Consider the following 22321-nt stretch of genomic DNA (forward strand, 5'->3'; position numbering starts at 1 on the left):
GCACTCATTGAAGGCATCCATTGAAGAATCATCAAAGCGATAACCAGTGACCACCAAGTTTTTCATGGCCAAAGCAGACGACATTAAGATCACCACCCAAGGCCTAGGGGAGGGTTCCCACCTATAGAGGACTAGACGAATGTCCACCCAAGGAGAGGATCTCTCAGGGGGACAATTAGAAGCATAGGTGGTAGAAAAAAGGAAGTTGGAGTTCCCATACATGTTGATACATATCAAGACAATTTTTCTTTATTACCTGTCTCCTGCTGGGTCGTATCAAAGGAGAAAATCACAATAGATTTTGGACCGATACGCCCTATATGTATTAAGACTTGCTACACTATTGTCCACTGCCTTGACTATTATTTTTTACTATGATTATTAAAAAATTCCTTTGTTTAATTTTCTCAGATAGAAATACTATTAACATACTTGTTATGGCATACACATTTTTTTTGGTTAATTTTTTTTTTGGGGGGTGGTTGGTGGAGAAAGGATGCTCATTTCCTTGATGTGGAGTAAAAGTCCTGGAGTTCCCTTTGAGGCTATTATGTTGAAGTCCTGGAGCTGCTTAGACGAAAATTCTGTTCATCCATACATCCTTAAGGACTACTCATAAGAACCAACGTTTAAAGTATCGGCTGATATGTATTGATATCGGTCGGTAGATATGATACACAACGATACGTTACGATACGATACATGCACTATTAATTAATTATTTATTTGTTTATTTATTTTTGGTATCAATATGATACAGATCGATATAGGTCCATACGTACAGATACCCCAACATTTAAAAATCCAATGTTATTGATATGTATCGTACCTTATAGAGTTGTATTGGCTGATGTAGTATCAATGCAACTCGATTCGTCTCTTTAAAGGGGCAGAATGCCTTTAATGAATCCAGAATCATGAATAGAGACTGTGAGGTGAGTTTTTGAGCATTTTTTCTCTTCAAAATTACCCCTAGTAAACAGTTCCAAAAATAAATTTTTTTTTGGGGGGGGGGGAATCACCATTATTTCGGAAAAATCACCGATACTTCCTAGACTAAACGGAGATTAGGCTTCACCAATAATAGGCAAGTGCACAACATTATCCTAGTTGCTCTTATTCTTGAAGAACCTCCCAACAATGACTGTGGCTGCTGCTAAGCTCCTGCTTCAACTATTACGCTAGCATTCTGAATCCTCTGAATTCTGCAATGATGATTACCTATAATCTCTGCCTGATGTGATAGCATTTATTTTCATGTCATTTATTTGAGAGGACTGCAAATTCTCTTCTCTTTGTGTTTACAATTTCCATAACTTCACTGAGTAATTCTTCCAGTATTCAACATCTTTGTTCTTGTGGGTTATAAATATCAGTCTTGCATAGAAAGCTTCATTTGCAGAGTCATTACCTTGCCAGTGAATACACTTCTTTTGTCTTGACATATTCTCTGTTGGATCTTGCAAGAAAATTATGTGGAAGTTGAACAAGTCAATTGCGAAAGAACTATTGCCAACACAACCTGTAGACTTCCCAATTGAACCATGGTGGGGAGTTTGCGTCGTTAACTTCACAGTTGAAGAATTTAAGGTGAATTTTGTAAAACTTCTCTCAGTTCTAAATATGGAATAGAAATATAATGTTTAGCATATAAAATTCTTTAATGGTATTGGCAGTTCATTGCATACAAGCGTTTCATTTGTCTATACTTGTATTTCTGTGGTCGTTTGTGGTCTTATTACTCGTCTCATTCTTGTAGAAACTCACCGAAGAAGAGATGTCAACGATAGACAAAGTCTGTAAGGAGGAAGCAAATTCATTTGTTCTTTTTGATCCTGACATTGTACAGGGTCTATACCGACGGGGATTGATCTACTTTGATGTTCCTGTATATCCTGATGACCGTTTTAAAGGTAATTAATGCATACTTGCAGTTGCTATGTTGAATATTTTCTGTTGTAAACTTGGATGTACTGTAGTTCTCCTGAGATTCGAACTGTGTTTGATTGACTTTGGCATACAATTACAGGCTAGATAAATTTTGTGGCTGCTTAAGTCTGTTGAATTAGTTTAGATGTTCATATTAGAAATTATGCATTGTAAGTCATTTTTGGTACTCATGGTATTAGTTCGAAGTGCTTGAAAGTTCATGTTAGTATGGAAGAACATGAAAGAAGATGAATCAGGCCTCAGAACAAAAAGAAATAGATGTCTTTAACTTACTTGAAGAACCAATTCGAAGCCTGGGTGACATAAGTTCAAGTTCCCTTGCTCTTACTCCTATCTTGGATCTGTTGTTACTTCAGTGGGAGATTGTTCTGAAGATTGTTATAGTATTAGTGATTATATAATTTTGGATTGGTATTGGAAGGGGCCGGCCCCATCTATTGCTCGTTTCTATATGGTGGATTGGGAAATCCATTTTTGATATTATCTTCTTCCCCCCCCCCTTCTTGAATTTCCAATCCTTTGTTTGATCCAGAACAATCTTGATCGGTGTCACCCGGAGCTGATCTGATCTATGATACTGATCCTTAAGTCCTGGCCTTTTACTATCTTGGTCACATTGATTTGTAGGGCATCCCTTATATTATCTGTTTTTCCTTTTAAATGAAGAATGCTAGTATCTTGAGATTTAAAGATGGGTTTGAGAGTTATAACTCATAATTCATATGAAATTTTGACTTGACCTTTGCTTTCTTTTTGAGGGCTAAACTTAGAATCAAATTTGTACATACTTGACTTTTCATGTTAAGTTAGAGAACTTTCATGGTCTCTGCCAGAACCATAGTTGTCAAGGCATTGCCTAGGCAATAAAGCAGTTTTCCAGGACAAAGGAGAGCAAACAATCTACTTGGTTGTCTATTTTTCCAGGGGCAGCCACCTCTGCCATAGTTGCAGAAAAGAGTAAGAAGAAGGATCCTGTTGGCTGCTGCAACCACTTCGACTTTGTAGGAGGATTCTGCTGCAACCACCAGTTGACCTCCACTTCCCTCCCTTCCTGTTTTGAAGAGGAAGAAGTTCCTTAATGAATGGGTTAGTATAAAGCAACGAAAAAGGGCATCCCAGTCGACAAAGCTCCTGCTACTGCAGGGCATGGTTATTTTAAAGCAACATGCTTTTAATTTTATACAAAACTCCATCTTTAGTTCGTACATAAATTCCCTTCTATTTATAATTAATAGGTGCTTCTTGCTTTCACCGAAGTGGTGAAGTGAGAAGTTGTGACCTTCCTTTGATTGCGCAGTGTCTTATTCCCAAAATTTATTTAAGGTAGGGGTAGAAGAGGGCTTCAAAATAATTTGAAAATGAATTATCAACACGTCAGTAACAAAAGTTGTCATTGTCTTGCACATTTTCTGAGTCCATATGTGAAATGACTGGATTTACTTCTGTTGAAAAAAAATGTTATACTAAATGGGCTAAAAGTAAGGCCACAACTTCCTTTTCATTTCACCCAAAAAAAAAAGAAGAAGAAGAAGAAGAAGAAGAAGAAGAAGAAGAAAGAAATAAGAGAAACTTCCTTTTCACCAATCTTGGTTACAACTTGCAATAAAATTTTCCCATAATTAAAAGAAGTAAGATTTTAATTTTATAACTCCCACTAAAAATTACATCTTTAATGATTAAAGTTTTATATTTTACATGACCCTGCCTTTTGTATATGTAAGCCTAGGCGACCAAGGCAATGCCTAGGCACCTAGCCATTGCCTTGGGTTGTGTTGTCGCCTTGGCAACTATGGCCAGAAATCCCATTGTAGGGCAGGAATTGAATCTGATATTGATTGAATCCTGCAGATACCTCAGCAAATCCTTGCACAATTTGCTGGGAGGCTTCAATTATCTTCAAAAAAACTAGAAGTTATTTATCACAGAGAAAGCTTGAATTTTCGTCCCCATGCCTTAGAATTTCTTGTAAATGAAAATGTTTATTGTAAGGAAGAAAAGGACGCAATGAGTTGAAAGTAGCTGCCTTTGTCATAGAAGAGAGAAATAATAAAGAAAGATACACCATTCTTTTTGTTGCATTTTGGCTTATGGTTGTACATGCAATGTAATATTTTGGGTGCTTTTTGTATTATTTTTATGTACGTTGACATTTTTCAGCTTTCTTAGTAATTGCGCTATATTCAATGGGTGATTCAAAATCTTCTTTGGATTTTGTGAATGTCTAAATTACTGCCATTAAGCTTAATGGTTCATCCATCTACCTACTATGGGCACAAGCTGTAAAGGTATAACAGTGTATATTAATCCGGAAGGGAAATTAAAATACTCAATGTCAGAACCTCCCTCTGCTGACTCTAAAGATAACGAGGAGTGGTGAGTGAAAAGGATACACTTATGTGGTTGTGGAAAATAGTATGGATCTGTCAATTGCTGTAAATGTTATGTATATCTTACTATTGCCAAAGGTTTATGGGTTGATTTGCAAAAAAGGTTTTCCCAAGATAAAAATATATCTCGTGTCTATGATCTCTATATTTTCTTCTAGCAAGTTGACGAGTCAGTGGGTGAGCACTACATTACACTTTGACTCTGAGGCATGTGGGAAGAACTAAATGTTTATCAGCCCTCACCACTGATTTAAATTTCTTATGCTTTTTCATTTTTGTAAATGCAAGTTTGAGTTATTAACATTTATACTGATCCAGTTTCCAGGCTCGAAGGGTTTGTTTCTAACAGGGAGCAGTCCTATGAAGATCCCATTGAAGAGTAAGTTCTTTCAGAATACTGTCAGTGGGGTTTCTGATGTTACTAGAAATGCTAAGCCATGTGTGTGCTGTGTTGTCTTGTATTGTGATGGCAGGGATCCCAGCCATGTAGTGGGTCCACCACTGCATTGGCATGTGGCTCAAAGCTTGGGTGGGATCCCCACCGACATAATATAATGCAATATAATGCATGGTTATATACTTGTGACGTTATAACTAAACAAAGGCAGCAACTGGTGTGATTGGAATTCTGTTTAATAGAGATCGCAGCTCAAATTCATCCCAAAATGGAACTTGTTCGAGAATTTCCAAAGATTCCATTTCTCTCCTTTCCTTCCTTTTCCCATTTTAAGAAGGGTGGAATTCTAGAAGACGAAGAGATCGAATGGTCAGAAATCTCAGAACAATGAAACATAAAACCGAAGTGCTCAAAGTTTGCCTTTTATTTTCATTTGGAAAAAAAGAAAGAATTTCTCTTTTTAAATTGAAAAATGTTTACTATTCTCCACACCCCCCCCCCAAAAAAAAAAAAAAAAAAACTATTCTTTACAGGAAAAGTTTGTTATACATATTGTGTCTAGAGGGTCCAGAACCTGCTCACCTGATTAAATTCCATATCACCTCTAGAGAATAGAAGAATAAAATGGTCTTAAAAGAATCATATACCCATTTAGCTATGTGGGCTGATTTAATACATACTTATGCAAGGCATTTTTATCACACAACAAAAAGGAATAGTACAATGGAAATGCACTGTTGTAACCTCCTGAAGAAATTTACTTCCCTTGATTAGTGTGCATGCAAAATTCTAGCCATGTTGGAAAATTTCTCATCTTCCTGACATGTCAAGATAGAGTGAACTACAAAATTCTTGTCATGTTGGTAAATGTCAATCATTGAATCAAACCTGCCCATTGATCAGATCTGCTGACACTAACCTGGAGAAACTGGGCAGGTTGGTAGGATGGATCAGAATTGCATCCTCTACATCTGAAATTCTGAGTCCTTGTTTTTAAAACATAATAAATTGAGAATTTTGTTTGCTGTACAACTTTGTTCTTGCTGTGTAAAAGTTTACACCTAAGTACCTAACTATCTAAGATTCTTTTTCCAGGTTACTCTATGCTGTGTTTGTTGTTTCAAGTGAGAATGCAACTGTAGCTGAATTGGCTACAACACTACAGGCTGACCTTTCTCAGCTGCAGGCTGCTGCATCTTTTGCATGTCGACTGGGCTGGGCAATTAAATTAATTGATCCTGCATCTATTCTTCAAGATTCAAGCATTACTGAGTCTTCTAATATTATTCTGAGTGATGAAGAAGATGGTTCTCGCGGCAGTATCAGCTCTGAAAAAATGTCCATTGATGGCATTTCTGTTCAACAAGATGTTTCAGGGGTGGAAAACTATGGGCCTGTTTCTGGCCATGCTCGTGTTGCTTTTGTTGTCGATGCCAATATAACATCGTATCTCATGATGGGTTCTGTTTCACCAGGTATGTTGTTGGTTGACTGTTTTGGGAGCTACAATACATGTTTCTCTCACCCCTTGTTAGGTTGCAGTTGAATTGTGGCTGAATCCTTCGGCTTGTTAGATATAACAAACCTACTTTAATTACAATATGAGATGGGATTACAAATATGGAATGTTAGGTAAGGATGAGTCACAATCCTTATTCTACATGATACATCTACACACATAATCAACTAGGTACGTTGTACCTAGACACTTTAACACTCCCCCTCAAATGGGTCCATATATATCACGCATGCCCAACTTGCAGATATTAGGATGAGAAAATTTACAATGTAAGCCCTTTGTGAACACGTCAGCTAACTGATTTTCCGAGGTGATAAACGGAATACAAATGGAACCTTGTTCCAGTTTCTCCTTGATGAAATGCCTATCAATCTCAATATGCTTTGTCCAATCATGCTGAACCAGGTTGCGAGCTATATTGATTGTGGCCTTATTGTCACAATAGAGATGCATAGGCTTGGCAATAGTTATCCTAAGATCACTGAGTAACACCTTGAGCCATATAAGCTCACAAACACCTTGGGCCATTGCCTAATATTCTGCTTCAACACTAAATTTAGAAACCGCAGACTACTTTTTATGTCTCCAGGTGACCAGATTACCACTAATTCACCAAGGAATGTGCAATATCTCGAAATTAAAACAAGGATCATCAATTGAACCCTCCCAATTAGCATTTGTAAATGCTTCAAGTTTGAGATTGCTGTTGGAGAATAAGGTTCCCTTTCTAGGAGTAGATTTCAAGTATCTCAGGATGTGGTACATTGCTTCGAGGTGAGGTCATGGAGTAACCGACTAACAATCCCTACGACATATGCGATGTCGGGTCCGGAGTGAGAAAGATCTATCGGTTTGCCAAAAAAATATTTGATAACTTTCTCTGTCAATTGGATCATCACCATTGCTGCTAGGATAATGGTTGACCTCAATAGGGGAGTGTGTGGGTTTACACAAGCATGCCAGTCTCATTAAGAAGGTCCAGGACATAATTCTTCTGTGAGATAAAGATACCCTTGTCAGAATGAGCAACTTCAATACCTAGGAAGTATTTGAGAGATTCCACCACGACCCCCTCCTTTAGGACGAAGGCCGGTAGGACGGAGACAAAGGCCCGATAGGACGGAGATAAGGATTCATAGGAAACAAAATTAGAAATAAGATGTTTAGTACATTTCCTAGGGGCATGCAGGACCTTGTTTCCCACCACGCCCCCCTCCTTTAGGACGACCATGCAATTTCCAACAAATCTCACAAGCGTGATTGGGCTTCCCACAATGTTCACACTTAAAAAAGTTCTCTAGCCACCAGGGTAGGCTTAGATAAGTCTACACTAGCAGGGGCAGACACAAAGAGCAAAGCGTGGAGGAGCCACAATAGGCATTATGACAAAGCGTCGACGATCTTTGTGCTGAAGAAGATTGTAGACCTGACTTTAAGTAGGGAACTTATCTCGATTGAGGATTTGAAAGCTGATTTGGTCATATTCTGGATTTTGACCGGTGAGAAATTCATAGACTCACTCCATTTCCCACTCCTTCTGGGAAGCGTTAGTGTTAGCGGTACAAGCCATATGAACTGGGTGATAAAAATCCAACTATTGCCAAAGAGCATTCAATATGGTATAATTGGCAGTCAGAGAAAGCCCTTTCTAAGACATCTCACGAACCTGGTGGCAGAGTTTATAAATATGCGCATAATTACTGGTTTGGGAATAGGTTTGCTGGGTAGCTTCCCAGAGATCCTTGGCAAGGTTCATCAAGACAAAACTCGTGCTGATAGCAGGCCCCATAGAATTAAAGAGAAAGAACATGACAAGGGACCCGGATCCTCTCAAGTTCGCCAGCCCCTCTAGGGCACATCCAATGATTGGTAGTACCAAGGCAAGCACCACAAGTGTCTCCTAACCGTCCAATATGTGCTGGAGGGGTTGGTGCACTTGAGAGGATCTCGTTCCCATGACAAGTGCAGCATGGGCCGACCAAGTGTTTCTAGCAGTACCCTCAGTTGGCAGAGGTGTGTCACTAGTCAAATATCTCGAAAAATAATTACCCTGTATGGTCAGTAGATAGGCACGCAACCAAGCTGGTAATTATACCCATCAACTTTGTTGGACTTGACTGGAGAGTGGGGTTACGGTCATGATTCCTAAGTCCTAACACATCTCACCACCTCACTACCCCTAGACCTTCCTATGGCAATGCTAGAGTTACTTTTAGCCATACAGTCAAAGAAATGTCCAAAGAAGATGGGTGCAAAAACCCAAAGATACAGTGGCAAATCTACTATGTCATAAACAATACACATTACCAGGCAATGGTGCAAGGAAGACTGTAGCATTGCAGGTGTCGGTGTAGGTGGTGAAGTAGAATGGCCAGGATGTGCTAGCGGAGTGAGGCATTGCTTGTGGGAGACGATGATGGCGGGAGATGCTGGCGGCGGGAGGTTGTAAAGTGGCTGGTTGTTGCGAACAGGAGGCACTGGCGGCGATAGGTGGAACAATGGTGGTGGTAAGACATGTCAATGGTAAGTATGGTCAGTCGGTCTTGCACCATGCAAGACCCTACCGGTGGCTGAAAAAAATAAAAAGCTCATTTAAGGTTTTTGGCTCTGATACCAAGTTGAATTATGGGAGGATGATTCAGTGTGTCAAATATGGCAGATACCAACTTTATTTATGATATGAGATGGTATTACAAATATGGGATATTGGGTAAGAATGAGTCACAATCCATATCCTACATCTGCACACAGAGTCAACTAGATTCATCGTACGTAGACAGTTTTAACACTTCAGCAAAAAATCAGACAAAAAAGATAAAATACATTGTCTGGGGGTTAAAACTAAGTTTTCCACAAAGCCCAGAAAAGTACCTGGTTTCCTTGAAATTTAGTAGTGTTTTGACCAGGGTCGAAACCCGAGATTTAGAACCTTGGCTGCAAGTACTAAACACTTCTTTTTTAGATGAATAAAAAATTCATTACCAAAGGAGAGAGAAACAATACAAGACCTTGCCTTACAGAGGAGGGACACGAGGGCCCGAAAAAGAGAAGGGACAAGACCCCAATAAACTGCAAACAAACTACTTCAGGGACATGGCTCCTCAAGAGGGGGCCATAGCTAACAATGATCTAACTTCAAATAAGAAGAGATCCAAATCTGGACATTGTGGACCATCTTGAGAAATTTCGCTCCAACCAGAAATTGTAGTCACAATAAACGCAGGCTTGCCCACCATATCAAAACAAAATGACCTGGCAAAAGACATGACCGCAGATATCCTTTCTCTATCAAATGATAAAACCCTCCTCCAGATAGGTGCCATAAGTGCTAAACACTTGACCTGCTTCCTATTTGTCTGAAAATAACCCTAAGTTTCATTACATGATCAGTTTCTTTAGCAATACACACTGTTTGACATGAAATGTTGACCTTGATCAGTTGTATTAACTTTAGTGATTCAAATAGTTAAGCAGTTATACTTGTCATTGTTTGCCCAAATCAGTAATTGATCCTGGAAGGACTGATACCCAATGTTACCCAGATTCGGCACCTTTTCCTCCCTTGGATCATTTATGGTCTCGGCAACATTATTGAGAATAGAGGTTGATGACAAGGCAAGTAATTAAGACCTGTATGAGAGATTGAGTCATGGGAAAACAAATTTGGATATACGACTATTGCAAGATCTTCTTCCTTTCCCAGCGACAATAGGAAGATCCAACTCTGGAGGATAAGTTGGGATATTACCTGACTAAGTTAAATGAGAATTAGGGTGAGGATCAGATGAGGGTTGTTGGAGGTTTTCTTCTCCTTTCTGTTGTACACAATCAACTCTTCCTTTTCCCCTTCTATCGTACCTCCCCCTGTATTGGATTCTTGGACATCTCCCTCTATATCTATAGTCTGCCCCACATCAAAGATGAAAGGTGAGACAAGTTAAGGTTGGATATGAATCACCTCTTCACTTTGACTCTCCAGTATCCCCCCTAAAGAGATGGCACTTGTGAGGAAAAGAAAGTTGCTACTAAAAAAAAATAAAAATCCATGGATACATTCAAGGAATGAGGATGGTAGCATTTGTAACAGTTTTCAGTAGGATAGTAGCCAAGGAAGATACATTTATGAGTTCGAGGATCCAGTTTGGTACGATCAGATTTTCGGATGAATATAACATACACATCCAAACACTTTTGGAGGAATAGGTAAAGCACAGACATGGGGAGATAAGGCTTCCAATGGAGATTTGGAGCCAAGGATGCTCGAGGATATACGATCCATGAGATATGTGGCTGCAGCTTGCAAATAAGGCTTCATACCTAGGTTTTAGGTACATGCATACCAAACAACAAACTCGGTGATTTCTAATAGATGGTGATTCTTCCATTCAGCTAACCCATTCTATTGGGGTATCCACACTGGCAAGCTGATTTATAATACCATTGTCACTGAATTTTTTTGTAGCCCGTGTATTCTCCCTCTATCCGACCTTACAATTTTGAGTTTAGTGTCAAACTGAGTACAAACAATCTGATAATTTTTTTGAAAGCATCATACGCATCACTCTTATGTTTCAAGTGATAGGCCAAAATAGTGTGAGAATGGCCATCACCGAAAGTGACAAAATAACGATAACCAAATCGGAAAGTTGTGGGAGATGGTCCTCTAATATCAAAATGGTTAATATGAAAAGGAGCATTAGATCTATTACCATCAGAAGGGTAATGAGATTTGCATTGTTTTGCAAATTGACAACATTCACATTGAAACAAGTAATGAGATTTGTATTATCTTGCAAATTGACAAGATTCACATTGAACACGTGGGAACCAGATCTTAAAGAAATAAATGTGGCAACTATGTTTTAAAAACACAAAAGGAAGTCCCTAATGTTGATGCCAAAGCATAACATGAACTATCCTCACTACTTCCATAAAATATGACTCTGCTTCTTTTATCTGAGGTTCTGTTGGTTTCTACTTAGGAGTTAGAACAAGGGGGAGAGAGGCAGAAAGAAAAGGAGAATTAAAAAAGAGAAAAAAAGAAAAGACTTTGAATTTTTAAACAGCTAACATATTGTAGTAGTCCATGGTGCTCACTTAAAACTCAGGTTTTGGATTTTTATCACTTACCAGTTTGTCAGTTTGTTTATAGGATAGATTTAGAAAACTCAGGAAGGTTGTTGACTTGGAAATGCTTGCAAACAAAAAAATTGGTCAGTCATGAGTCAGGCAGTCAGCTGGAAAAATAAATGATTCAGTATGACTGCTCTACATTATCAGGCTTTATGAAATGCATTTCTTCTTACTTTTGTGGATTTGGTAGTAGAAAACAATAATCAATGAAGTGATTCACTTCTATTGGTCAACTCTTGTGGAAATGTCCTTAGTTTCTTATTTAATGCTACTGATATGTTATCAGTTGGGAAAATTAAAGAACCAATAAAGGTATCCTTGCCATTTTTCTTACCATGCAATATTGATGGAGTTGATCAAGTTACAGCATTTGGAACTAGTTGGTTGACTTAAGTTATTAGATTTATTAATCTATTTGTTGGGCCTCCACACCAAGGAACCGAATCAGAATGAGTTGAACCCTCATTTTCCTTTCAAGTGAGATTCCCCGGTGTGGCCAGCCCTGACTACATGGGACCAGATCCTTCTTCCTCAAAATCGAGACTTTTTACCAATGATAAATTAACATGGACCATGTGATTAGTAGTAGATCCTATATCAAACTTTGGGCCATGTGCTCTGTGCTTCCGAATTGGCAGTAGATTAGTCTCCAGCCTCCAGGGCAGGTGGGACGGTTGTAATGATCCATATACCTGACCTTATATAGTTTGGATGAGGCTCTGTTGAGTTGAGACTAATTGTCTTTTGCAGGTTTGAAATCTCATGCTGTAACACTGTACGAAGCAGGGAAACTGGGTGATGCTAGCATTGCAGAACTTTGCAAGGATCTGACTACATTAGAGGGAACAAAATTTGAAGGTGAATTACAGGAATTTGCGAATCATGCATTTAGCCTTCGATGTGTTCTTGAATGTCTTCAGTCAGGTGGAGTGAGTACTGATCCAGTGGTTGAGGAAGTTAGTGCTAAACTGGGAATAGAATACTCAAGCAATGATGAGGCTATTTCTCTTATAGCTGATATTGATATAACTGAGGAATCTAACAATTCTGATGGAAATGAAACTAGGGCAGATGGTGATGATAACCTTCAGGGTTTGATACATTCTACTTTGCGTGAGGCTGATGCCACAGTTGAATCTGTTAGTGAAAGTACAGGTGATGAGTCAGTTTCAGTGATTTTATCTGAAAATAAAAGTGGCCTGGATGAAGATGGTGAAACAAAACCTATCTTCCAAACTGATGGGATATCTGTGCTGTCTGACTCTCTGGAATCTGGAAAAGAAATTCTAAAGAGGAAAAGGAAATATCGCGTAGATATTCTTCGCTGTGAAAGCCTTGCTTCTCTTGCACCTGCAACATTAGATCGGTTATTTCTTCGTGACTATGACATAGTTGTATCTATGGTTCCTCTTCCTTCTTCGTCAGTTTTACCTGGGCCTACAGGTCCAATGCATTTTGGTCCACCCTCCTATTCATCTATGACACCTTGGATGAAATTGGCACTTTATTCAGCTGTGGGTGGTGGACCTCTATCTGTTATACTGATGAAAGGGCAATGCTTACGATTGCTTCCTGCGCCATTGTCTGGTTGTGAGAAGGCCCTGATATGGTCTTGGGATGGCTCGACAATTGGAGGTTTAGGAGGAAAGTTTGAAGGGAACTTGGTCAAGGGAAATATACTTCTGCATTGTTTGAACTCACTTCTAAAATACTCAGCTGTGCTGGTCCAACCCCTGAGCAAGTATGATCTGGATGAAAATGGAAGGATCATTACTTTGGATATTCCATTGCCCCTGAAAAATGCTGATGGTTCAGTTGCTCATATAGGGAAGGAGATGGGACTATCATCTGAAGAAAGTCTAAAGTTAAATACACTGGTAACTGATTTGTCAAATAAGATGGAGTTATGGATGCTAGGTTACATTCGTCTCTTGAAACTCTATAAAGAGAGAGAATCAGACCAATTTTCATCAAATGATGAAAAGTATGAATGGGTTCCGTTAAGTGTGGAATTTGGGATTCCACTTTTCAGTCCAAAATTATGCAGTAACATCTGTAAAAGAGTGGTCTCGTCACAATTGCTTCAAACGGATTCACTTGCTGAGCATCATAATGCAATGCAAAGTTTACGAAGAAGGTTGCGTGATATTTGTATGGAGTATCAAGCTACCGGTCCTACAGCAAAACTTCTATACCAGAGACAACAATCAAGAGAATCATCTCGGAAACTAGTTACCTATGCAAGTGGAAGGTGGAATCCACTCGTCGATCCTTCTTCTCCTATTTCTGGAGCCTCAAGTGAACATCAAAGACTAAAACTTGCTAGTCGGCAGCGTTGCAGGACTGAAGTTCTGAGTTTTGATGGTAGCATCCTCAGGTGAATTTTTTTTTTTGTTTAGTCTTTTTTCGGTCCCCACATGGTGGATTTATTTCTAGTTTTTTATATTAGATGTTCCCAAATTACTGGTTTTCTATGTATTTTTGAATGAAGTTAAGAATATTTTCTGCCAAAAAGTTTCTGGTGGGGTCCTATAAGAACATTATTTTTTCTATGCTCCATGCATTCTTTATTGGTCTTTCTCTTGTCTTTCTCTTGCTACTCGAAATAGTTGTATTTCTCTTGGTATCATAGTTGTCATGGCCTCTAAGCGACCCTAGGCACTGGAGGGGGGAAAAAATCAAGGCGACACCAAAAAGGTGCCTAGGCACTGCCTAGGAGACCAAATGGCGCCTTAGACACCTTGACAGCTATGCCTGGTATTTATTATGCTCAAATATTTAATGAGAAAATAGTACATGAATAATATGGATATAGAAATATTGGGTAAGCATATGGCTCATACCCCCTTAATCTAGTCATGGCAGAGTGACTTGAATCAAGATATATGACATGTACTGCAAAGATATGAGTCATATAACTTCTAATCTAGTACTGTTAATTGTATAGTTTTTATTTTCAATTAACTGGTAGGATCCCTCCCAGACCCAACCTCCAAAGGATGTTTCTTTTCTTTCTTCTCCTCACCACCCCCACCACCCCCCAAAAAAAAAAAAAAAAAAAAATCATCTCTGCTAGAAATTCATGCATCATAACTATATTTTAGCAACATGACCCCTTCAAGATAGCACATTTTCAAGGTTGGGAAACCAAATATTTTTGTATTTCTCCATCTTTCCCTTATTGTTATCTCTTTGGGGAATGTTTTTCCCATTCTATCTAAGATTTCTCCTTATATATCATAATTGAACTAATGTTATTTGTTAGTGTCTATCCAATTCCTAGTGATATATTCAATGTCTGCCTGTTGACTTATGAGAATTTAGGAATGCTAGCTTCTTTAGGTACCTAGAAATTTTTAAGCAGGCTTTCTCAGATCCTTTTAATACGAATGAGAGATTCTGGTGGATCAGAAGCTGGCTTTTTTTTTTCTTTCTCTAATTTTTCCGGGAGGGTTTTAGTGTTTCTAATTTGTGTGTGGTAGAAAATAGTATAGAGATGCTTTCACCCTTATATGAGAAAATGGGCATAAATACATGATAAAAGGCCAGGAACTGAACTTCATTAAGAATACTTTGGATAGGCCTGATAGTCTTTATATATTTTCTGTTGGTGGCTCGAGGAAGCAAAGTGTTTCAAACTTGTTGCCTATGTTGCAAGGATTTGGGGATGAGTTTTGGGGTCAAGTTTTCTGGATTAGACTCATAACCCACACCCTATGTTGTAGTGTCTGACACAAGGACTTTGGGCAAAGGACAGATTATCACCTGTTCATGTGATGCGGAAAAATACTTCATAGATGCATTTTTTCCCCTGGAAAAGTGTAAATACTCATTCGTCAAATCATGGTTCAATGCATAGATGTAGGGATCAGATTGGTTACACTGCTGATCCTGAGTCAGCTTGGCTGAGTTTTGGTAGGATTTCCATACTCGGGGGAAACAAGGATATGGGGACCTGTTATATCCAACTTCCAAGAGGGGCTTAGAAATTCAACAGGGATTGAAATCCTGGCCAATCCCAATTTTCCTTGGTTGGCACAGCTGATCCCTAAATCTGGTCAGGATTGGTACAAATTTCCTGCTCCTCTGAAAATATTTGTTGGTCCAAGGTGGATCAATGCAAAACATTTTTCCATAGATGTACACTTATATAGGATGGTCCAAAGATCAGCTGATCACAAGCTTTAGGCAATACAGTCATACACCTTGTTGTGGATTGAAACTCCACAGTTTAAAACTTCAAAAGATGCAGAAAAAATAAGGACAAGGTGACACTCAAAACACATTTTGTTAAATCTTATGTGCAAAGTGCTGCAATTTGTCATTATCTTCTTAATTTATCCATTGACGACAGCAAAAGCTGAGACCAACCTAATTATTCTATGATGGCTGCAGGTCATATGCTCTTACTCCTGTATATGAGGCTGCTACAAGGCCTATTGAAGATTCACTTCCATTGAGTACAGTAAAAGTAGAGCCAGATGATGTGGACAGCAGACAAGTAGTGCTGCCAGGAGTTAATCTCCTTTTTGACGGATCTGAATTGCTCCCATTTGACATAGGTGCTTGCCTGCAGGCTCGTCAACCAGTCTCCTTAATAGCAGAAGCTTCAGCAGCCTCTGCATCTGTGCAGATGAATAGGGTCTCATGATACAACCTCATATATGAGTAGCAGTAATATGGTTACATAAGTGGAGAGTTCGTTCCCATGCTGAAACTTTGCAGCCATCATCTGGCTGGGTCTAATTTCCTTCATCTGCTTGGTTGGATATTCTGCTGCATCCTTGAGGATCGGTCATGGTAGGCAAGCCACATTTAATGGTTGAGGTAAGGAGTGGGCCCTTACTTGGAAGGTTATAATTCTTTGATAAGTAGAAAATATTTCTAGTTCAGTCACATTGTGTACTACTACTACCTTTAATCTCCCCTACCCCAACCCCATGCCAACCTCCCCCCTCCCCACCCCCCCCCTCCCCCAAAAAAAGAAAGAAAAAAGAAACACTTCTTTTTTCACAAAAAATGCTAACCTGATCTATGACCCTCACACACCAATCACTTTTCATAAAAATAACTTCCAACTTTTTATCCCACCCCCCTTCCTAAAAAAGAAGAAAAAAAACCCCCTATTTTGCTGGGTTCTCAATGCCCAAAATCCCATGTGATGTTTTCAGATAGGGATGTGAGCAAAACCCATGTTTCAATTACTTCTTGGATATAAAATAAACACTACTTGTGCTAAATTCCTGCAATACTCATATGTTTTCTAAATTCAAGAGTTGGATGTGGTTAATCATAAAGCTTGATTCCAGGTCTCATGGCTTTGTCCTGCTACCCCTCCTAATAGGGCTAAACTCGCTATACAGCAAGTATTATAATATTAATACCCATCCCACAGGTGGGGCTGTCGACAACTGTGTAACAGCTATAAAAGAAACTTAATAATCACAGTAAAAGGGCTTGGATTGGACCTAAAATCAGGTCAAGAGTAAAGCTGCAGTAACAGTACTTTTTTTTTTTTTTGGGGTGAGTAAAAATTTCATTACCAAAGAGGGGAAAGGGGAAAAAGAATATACAGTACTTACTCCTGAAGAAGGTGGCAATCTAACAGTTAGATAGTTACAGCAGATGAAAGTAATTAGTAACTATGGATAACTCATAGATCTTAGGGTAGAATACCCTCAAACTGAAATCAGATGTAGGTCTTTGGCACGGTAGGAGATCCTCTAATTACCAGAGCCAACTGATGGTTGGATGACAAGTTACAAGCCAAACAAGAAATAGCAAGTAGTTACTAAGTATTAAAACCTACAGCACCAGCTGAAGGAAACAGTAGATGGGGTCACAACTCAAGTCTATGGAAGGGCTTGGTATGTAGCTTAATACTGCAGAGAATCACCGAGGTCTAATGGCTAGATGTGGTACAACATCCTATGAATGAAATTAGAAATTAAAGAGAGAATAACCACTTACAAACCACAGGAAAATCCAGCCAATGGATGTGACAGAGTACTGTCATAGGAAGAGCTCAATGAGGGACTACACTCAAAATTTGGAATGAATCTGTTGGCCGGAACTTGAAGACTGAGACCTGCTGCAGTAGAACTCCATGAAGATTAGAAGGGGAAGGCCCCTTTGCTCCAAATACAAACTTTTAACAGATTCCCGACTCAGGGGAGAGGACTAGACCTTCTTCTCTCCTTCTTGGAAGAAATTGATTTTTGGGATTTCGGCAGAATTTTTGGGATTTCTGTGGAATTTTGGGATTCCGGAAGAATTCATGGGTTTTATAGGGTTTCTGTGGAACTTCGGGGATTTTCAGGCTGTTGGGAATTTCTGCGAAAATTCAGGGTTTCGGTTTTGGTAATGAAAACTCTGAAATCGGTATGGAAAATGGAAAATGGCACCGGAATCTGGAATTTTTCTGAATTTTGGATTTTTTTTTTAATTTTTAGAATGAGAATTATGACTATTTATAGGGGGTCCGAGGGAGGGGTATAAAATATCCCAAAATGCCAAAAAAATCAAGATATTCCAATTGGGCAGAACCACCTAGGGCTAGGTTGCTTTGCTTAGCCAGAAACCCTAATTTCGGCCGGTTTTGGACTTTCGGGAGGTGTTGTGACTCATCCGAGTGTTCGATTTTCATATGCCAAATATTGATGGAAAGGTTTTTCCGAGTACTATCCAATGACATGGGAGTTGAGTTAAATTGTGACTTGAAAGTTTGCAGAAAATGCGAAACAAGTGATTTTGCCATTTTTGGTAAGGGATTGGTGTCCAATCTTATGCTGTTTCCACACCATTGGCTAATACTTGGTTTGAATTGCCGATTTTCCTTACTCAACACTGGACTCCACGAATTAACACGCAATATAGTAGATTGGGGGTATTTGGGAACTTTTTTTTCTTTTAATTGAATCCTCCTTGAGAGAGTCAAGTCTTGTCCGCTCCCTGTATTCATCATCGTCGGGGGTTGGGGAACAAATTTAGGTGTCTAAAAAATGTCCTTTGGCCGAGGCCTATGCAACAACCGAAGGGCAATGACAAAAGATGACTACATTTTGTCACCCAGATCATGTACTGCTAACATCATGCTCAAGGGTGGCAGAGGTGCAATGCAAAATGTGAACTATAAAACCAGAATTTTCGGGAGAGAATGAAGCAGCGGAGATTGGAAATGGAAAAATTGGTCAAAAGATGAAATATGATGAAAGCAGATCCATTTGGCTAGTACCAGTGTGTTCACCACCAGGCTGGATCATACACAAAATGTCGCAGATGTAGTAAGGGATTATGGAGCTGCAAACACAATAGGATGAGTGTGCTCATCGGTACTTTTGTCCAAGAAATCTTGGGAACACAAGTGCAACGAGGTGTGAAGTGTGCTCAACTGGCGTCGGTACTTTTGATAGGGAAATCTTGGGAACACAAGTGCAATGAGATGCAAAGTGTGTTCAACTGGCATCTCTGACTGAGAAATTATTGGGAACACAAGTGCAACAAGGTGCAATGTTTGTTCAGATGGGGAAAATAAAGTGAACACAAGTGCAATGATGTGTGAGTGCTCAACGAACAAGAATTACTGGGAACACAAGTGCAACAAGGGGCAAAGTGTGCTCCACTAGCATAGGTACTTCCGACCGGGATATTAGAGGGAACACAAGTGCAACAAGGTGCCAAGTGTGCTCTGCTGGGGAAAATACGAAACATACTTCAAATGTTCATACCTTGGGGATTGCAGAGATCTCGTTGTCTTCAACTGTACCTGACTCTAAGAAGAGCTATTTTGGGCCAATCCAACTACTTCTACAGGAATCCCATTTTTCCTTAGCTCGTTCAGACTCTGATAGGTCAGGAGGTCGAGCCATACAGGAGTTTGGTGCTGATCAGATGATCAAACTGTGAGTGGGTTCAGATGCTAAGGGAAAATACGTCCTAAGCAAATAAAGAGAAGTTCGATCTGGGGAGGCTATTATTGTAGGGAATGGTCCATCCTACATAGTCCCACCTAGAGAGATTAAATCTTGAATCTTGACATAGGGATTGTGTTGACTTGTCTTGGTCAATATTTTCCAGATTTCAGATCTCCATAGCTGGGTTTTTAGATCATAGGTCGTAGCTAACAGCTTGAAAAGTGTCTGGCTGAGCTACCATATATAACTCGTCGTGTAATCAAGCTGAAAAATTATAGATCATTCATATCTCTAGTTGAATTAAAGTTCTCTACAAAAATAACATACTAAGAATAGGTAGGATTTTCGGTAGAATATTTAGTTTATTATTGGCACTATCTGGAGGATTCTTTCTCCATTTGAAAGTATATATATATATATATATTTATATGAAATATCTTCTGTATACCAGTTTTTTTTTTCCCTAAGCTTTTTGCCAATGTTCTTATAAAGATGAACTAAAACGGAATATGTTCTACTTCATCTTTTGATTTTATTTTGATACTTCTTTTCTGATGTTAATGCAGGCAGCGTTGTGGGTTCTGTTTTTTGTCAAGTTGCAAGTAATCCAAGTTCAATATGCAGTCAATCTCCCCTCCCCCCTCCATTCAATTTAAAAGAAAAAACAAATGAAAAATAAATAGTTATATAGCTGGGAAATATCCAATTGAGTTGTAACAGTTATTTGCTACTAATCTGGAAACTTGATGTGAATATCTGCAAGCGGAATTGCTATTTTGTTAGTACCTCCTTTTGGTGAAAGATCACATCTGATCTTTCAAGGAAGGAACAATCAAGTCAACTTAGAAAGTCTTAACCTCTCTCTCTCTAAATTTATTCGTAAAGAAGAAGAGTGGAGCCTCACTATTAGCTGTAGGTTCCCATTTTGAGGACTATTTATGTCTCAAGAAACAGGATTATTTTCTCTGATTTGATTTGATTTGATTTGATTTCGAGGAAATCTTCTTTTTCTGATTAATTGGTTTAGTTTGATGTACTACTGTCTAGGTCAGGTTTGGCCTTAGCTGGTTGTTTCCAGAACAATGGCTAAGTACAAGGACATATGATTGTATCTGTATGTTGCTTCAAGGGAAAAACTTAATGTGACACTTGTATTATTGTGCAGCCTTCTTCTTTTTAGTATGATCTGAAAACAAGAAGTGACTGATAAATGTCGATGTGATTCTGTTTAATGCCATTTTTTGTAGTTATTTTGGATAAATATGCAATTATTATTACAATATACTATAGTACATAACACTTGATGGAAAATCATAAGACCAATTATCTCATTCTCCATCGGCAAAATGCCGCAGCTCCTGACATCCCTCCTCCCTGCCCCTGCATCACTGCACCATTTACCTTTCCAGGTTTTCTATCGCGACCGTGAGATACGTCTCCGGTTACTGAAGTGGATGTCATTGACTGCCCCTTTAAATAACAATTGGCTTCCTGACGATTGGCGCCATCAAAGATCATTCATTACCCGGACTCCTTCCATGTGGTGGAGTCCTACCTGAAGATTAGGTTCCTCCTCTCAGGAGGAGGTCATTCCTCAAGCCATCCTAGCAGAGGGTTCGACTTAGCAACATGGATTTTGAGACTTGAAATCTTCCCATTCACATGAATTGGACCCTCGGTCACAATGTGTCATATAATCTTGAAGGACACAAACCTTCGATCCAAAGATATGATCATGGTAGACCATGGTCTTTATCAGCATGTGAGGTGATCACCTTCTGTTTCAGTCTCTCTTTTCACTAGAAATATCAACCGTGTACGGAGAAAGTTTCACCCACCAAGTAGAGTATATTTATCCATCTAGGGCCATTATTACTTTGTGTTTTTATTGGAAGTCAATAATGCCCTACCCATTGATTCCATAAGCAACACATTCATCGTGGATGAAAGGAAACTGCTTCCAACGTGTATTCCCTTTCTGATTAAGACTTTTTTACTTATTTATTTTTTGGTGAAGAAAATAACACTTTATATACATTAGAAAATAATAAAATAAAGGAGAAAAAAAAGTGGGACTACATGTATACATACGTATAAATTGACTCTAATCTTCATAAACTTAAAAAATAAAGGGCCATGAATAAAGGAAGCACCTTCAATATTTGATTGAATAGGAGTCGAAAGTTTTCAATTTGTCCAACTGAGCTAATGTTTTGGTATATGTCAACTGTTGTATTGAGTCGATATCTTAAAATTCCAAATTAAGGGGTTGTATGTGTTCCCTCTTGGAGAATGAATTCAAGGGTTGCAATCTAGAGAGGAGTGGCAACCTTGTATGAAAGAATTCGGTCACTAAGGTCTGCATCTTAGAATTTAATCCAAAAAAAAAAAAAAAAAGTTGACGTGTATCGATATATATATATATACATATATTTTTTAAATCATAGATGTTTTATTATTATAGCTCATTTTCTAAACCATATATATTTTATATTATTATAACTTATTTTTTAAATCATATATATTCTATATTATCAAGGGAAAAAAAAATTAGTACTAAAAAGAAAGTCAAGGGTACTAGAAATCCATGTGAATGGATCAGGTTCACATACGAGAATGTTCTCGTACGTCCCTAGTCTATGGATTTAGAATTTATTAAATGAAGAGAGAGAAAATTGATTATGACTCCAAAGACTAGAGTCATTCTCGTACATGAACCTGATCCGCTCTTGAAATCCATTAGCACCCATTTCATTGGTGACGAGGTGATGGGGGTGGGAATGAATGATAAAGCCAAACAATTTATTTAAGTTTCTTAAAAAGTTGGGATGATTGGATGTTTAATGTGGGAATTTCTTGTTGTCCTATAAAATCCTTGCTTCCTTTTTGTCCCACTTTCTTCAAAAGTCATTGTAACCCTGATTGGTAAAAGAACTTTAATTTTTGCCTATTTAATATAACACATTTCTTTTTCAGTGATGATAAATTCTCTTATTTCGCATGTACATTGACTATTTTTGAA

At 38.6% G+C, this 22321-nt stretch overlaps 1 protein-coding gene across 2 annotated transcripts in view; it reads left to right on the top strand.

The window, feature by feature from the left end:
- LOC122072978 (protein FAM91A1-like) overlaps positions 1-20560 on the top strand; it is a 35539-nt gene extending 14979 nt beyond the window's left edge. For both annotated transcript variants that reach the window (XM_042637429.1, XM_042637430.1), the window contains 7 exons: positions 1468-1590; positions 1760-1913; positions 4656-4716; positions 5830-6209; positions 12137-13763; positions 15782-16213; positions 19866-20560. In XM_042637429.1, the coding sequence (XP_042493363.1) occupies positions 1468-1590; positions 1760-1913; positions 4656-4716; positions 5830-6209; positions 12137-13763; positions 15782-16037 (2601 nt within the window). In that variant the 3' untranslated portion in view covers positions 16038-16213; positions 19866-20560. The remainder of the gene's footprint in view (positions 1-1467; positions 1591-1759; positions 1914-4655; positions 4717-5829; positions 6210-12136; positions 13764-15781; positions 16214-19865) is intronic.
- The last annotated feature ends 1761 nt before the right edge of the window (positions 20561-22321 follow it).

This window comes from Macadamia integrifolia, chromosome 3, assembly GCF_013358625.1.
Source record: "Macadamia integrifolia cultivar HAES 741 chromosome 3, SCU_Mint_v3, whole genome shotgun sequence".
Taxonomy (NCBI): Eukaryota; Viridiplantae; Streptophyta; class Magnoliopsida; order Proteales; family Proteaceae; genus Macadamia; species Macadamia integrifolia.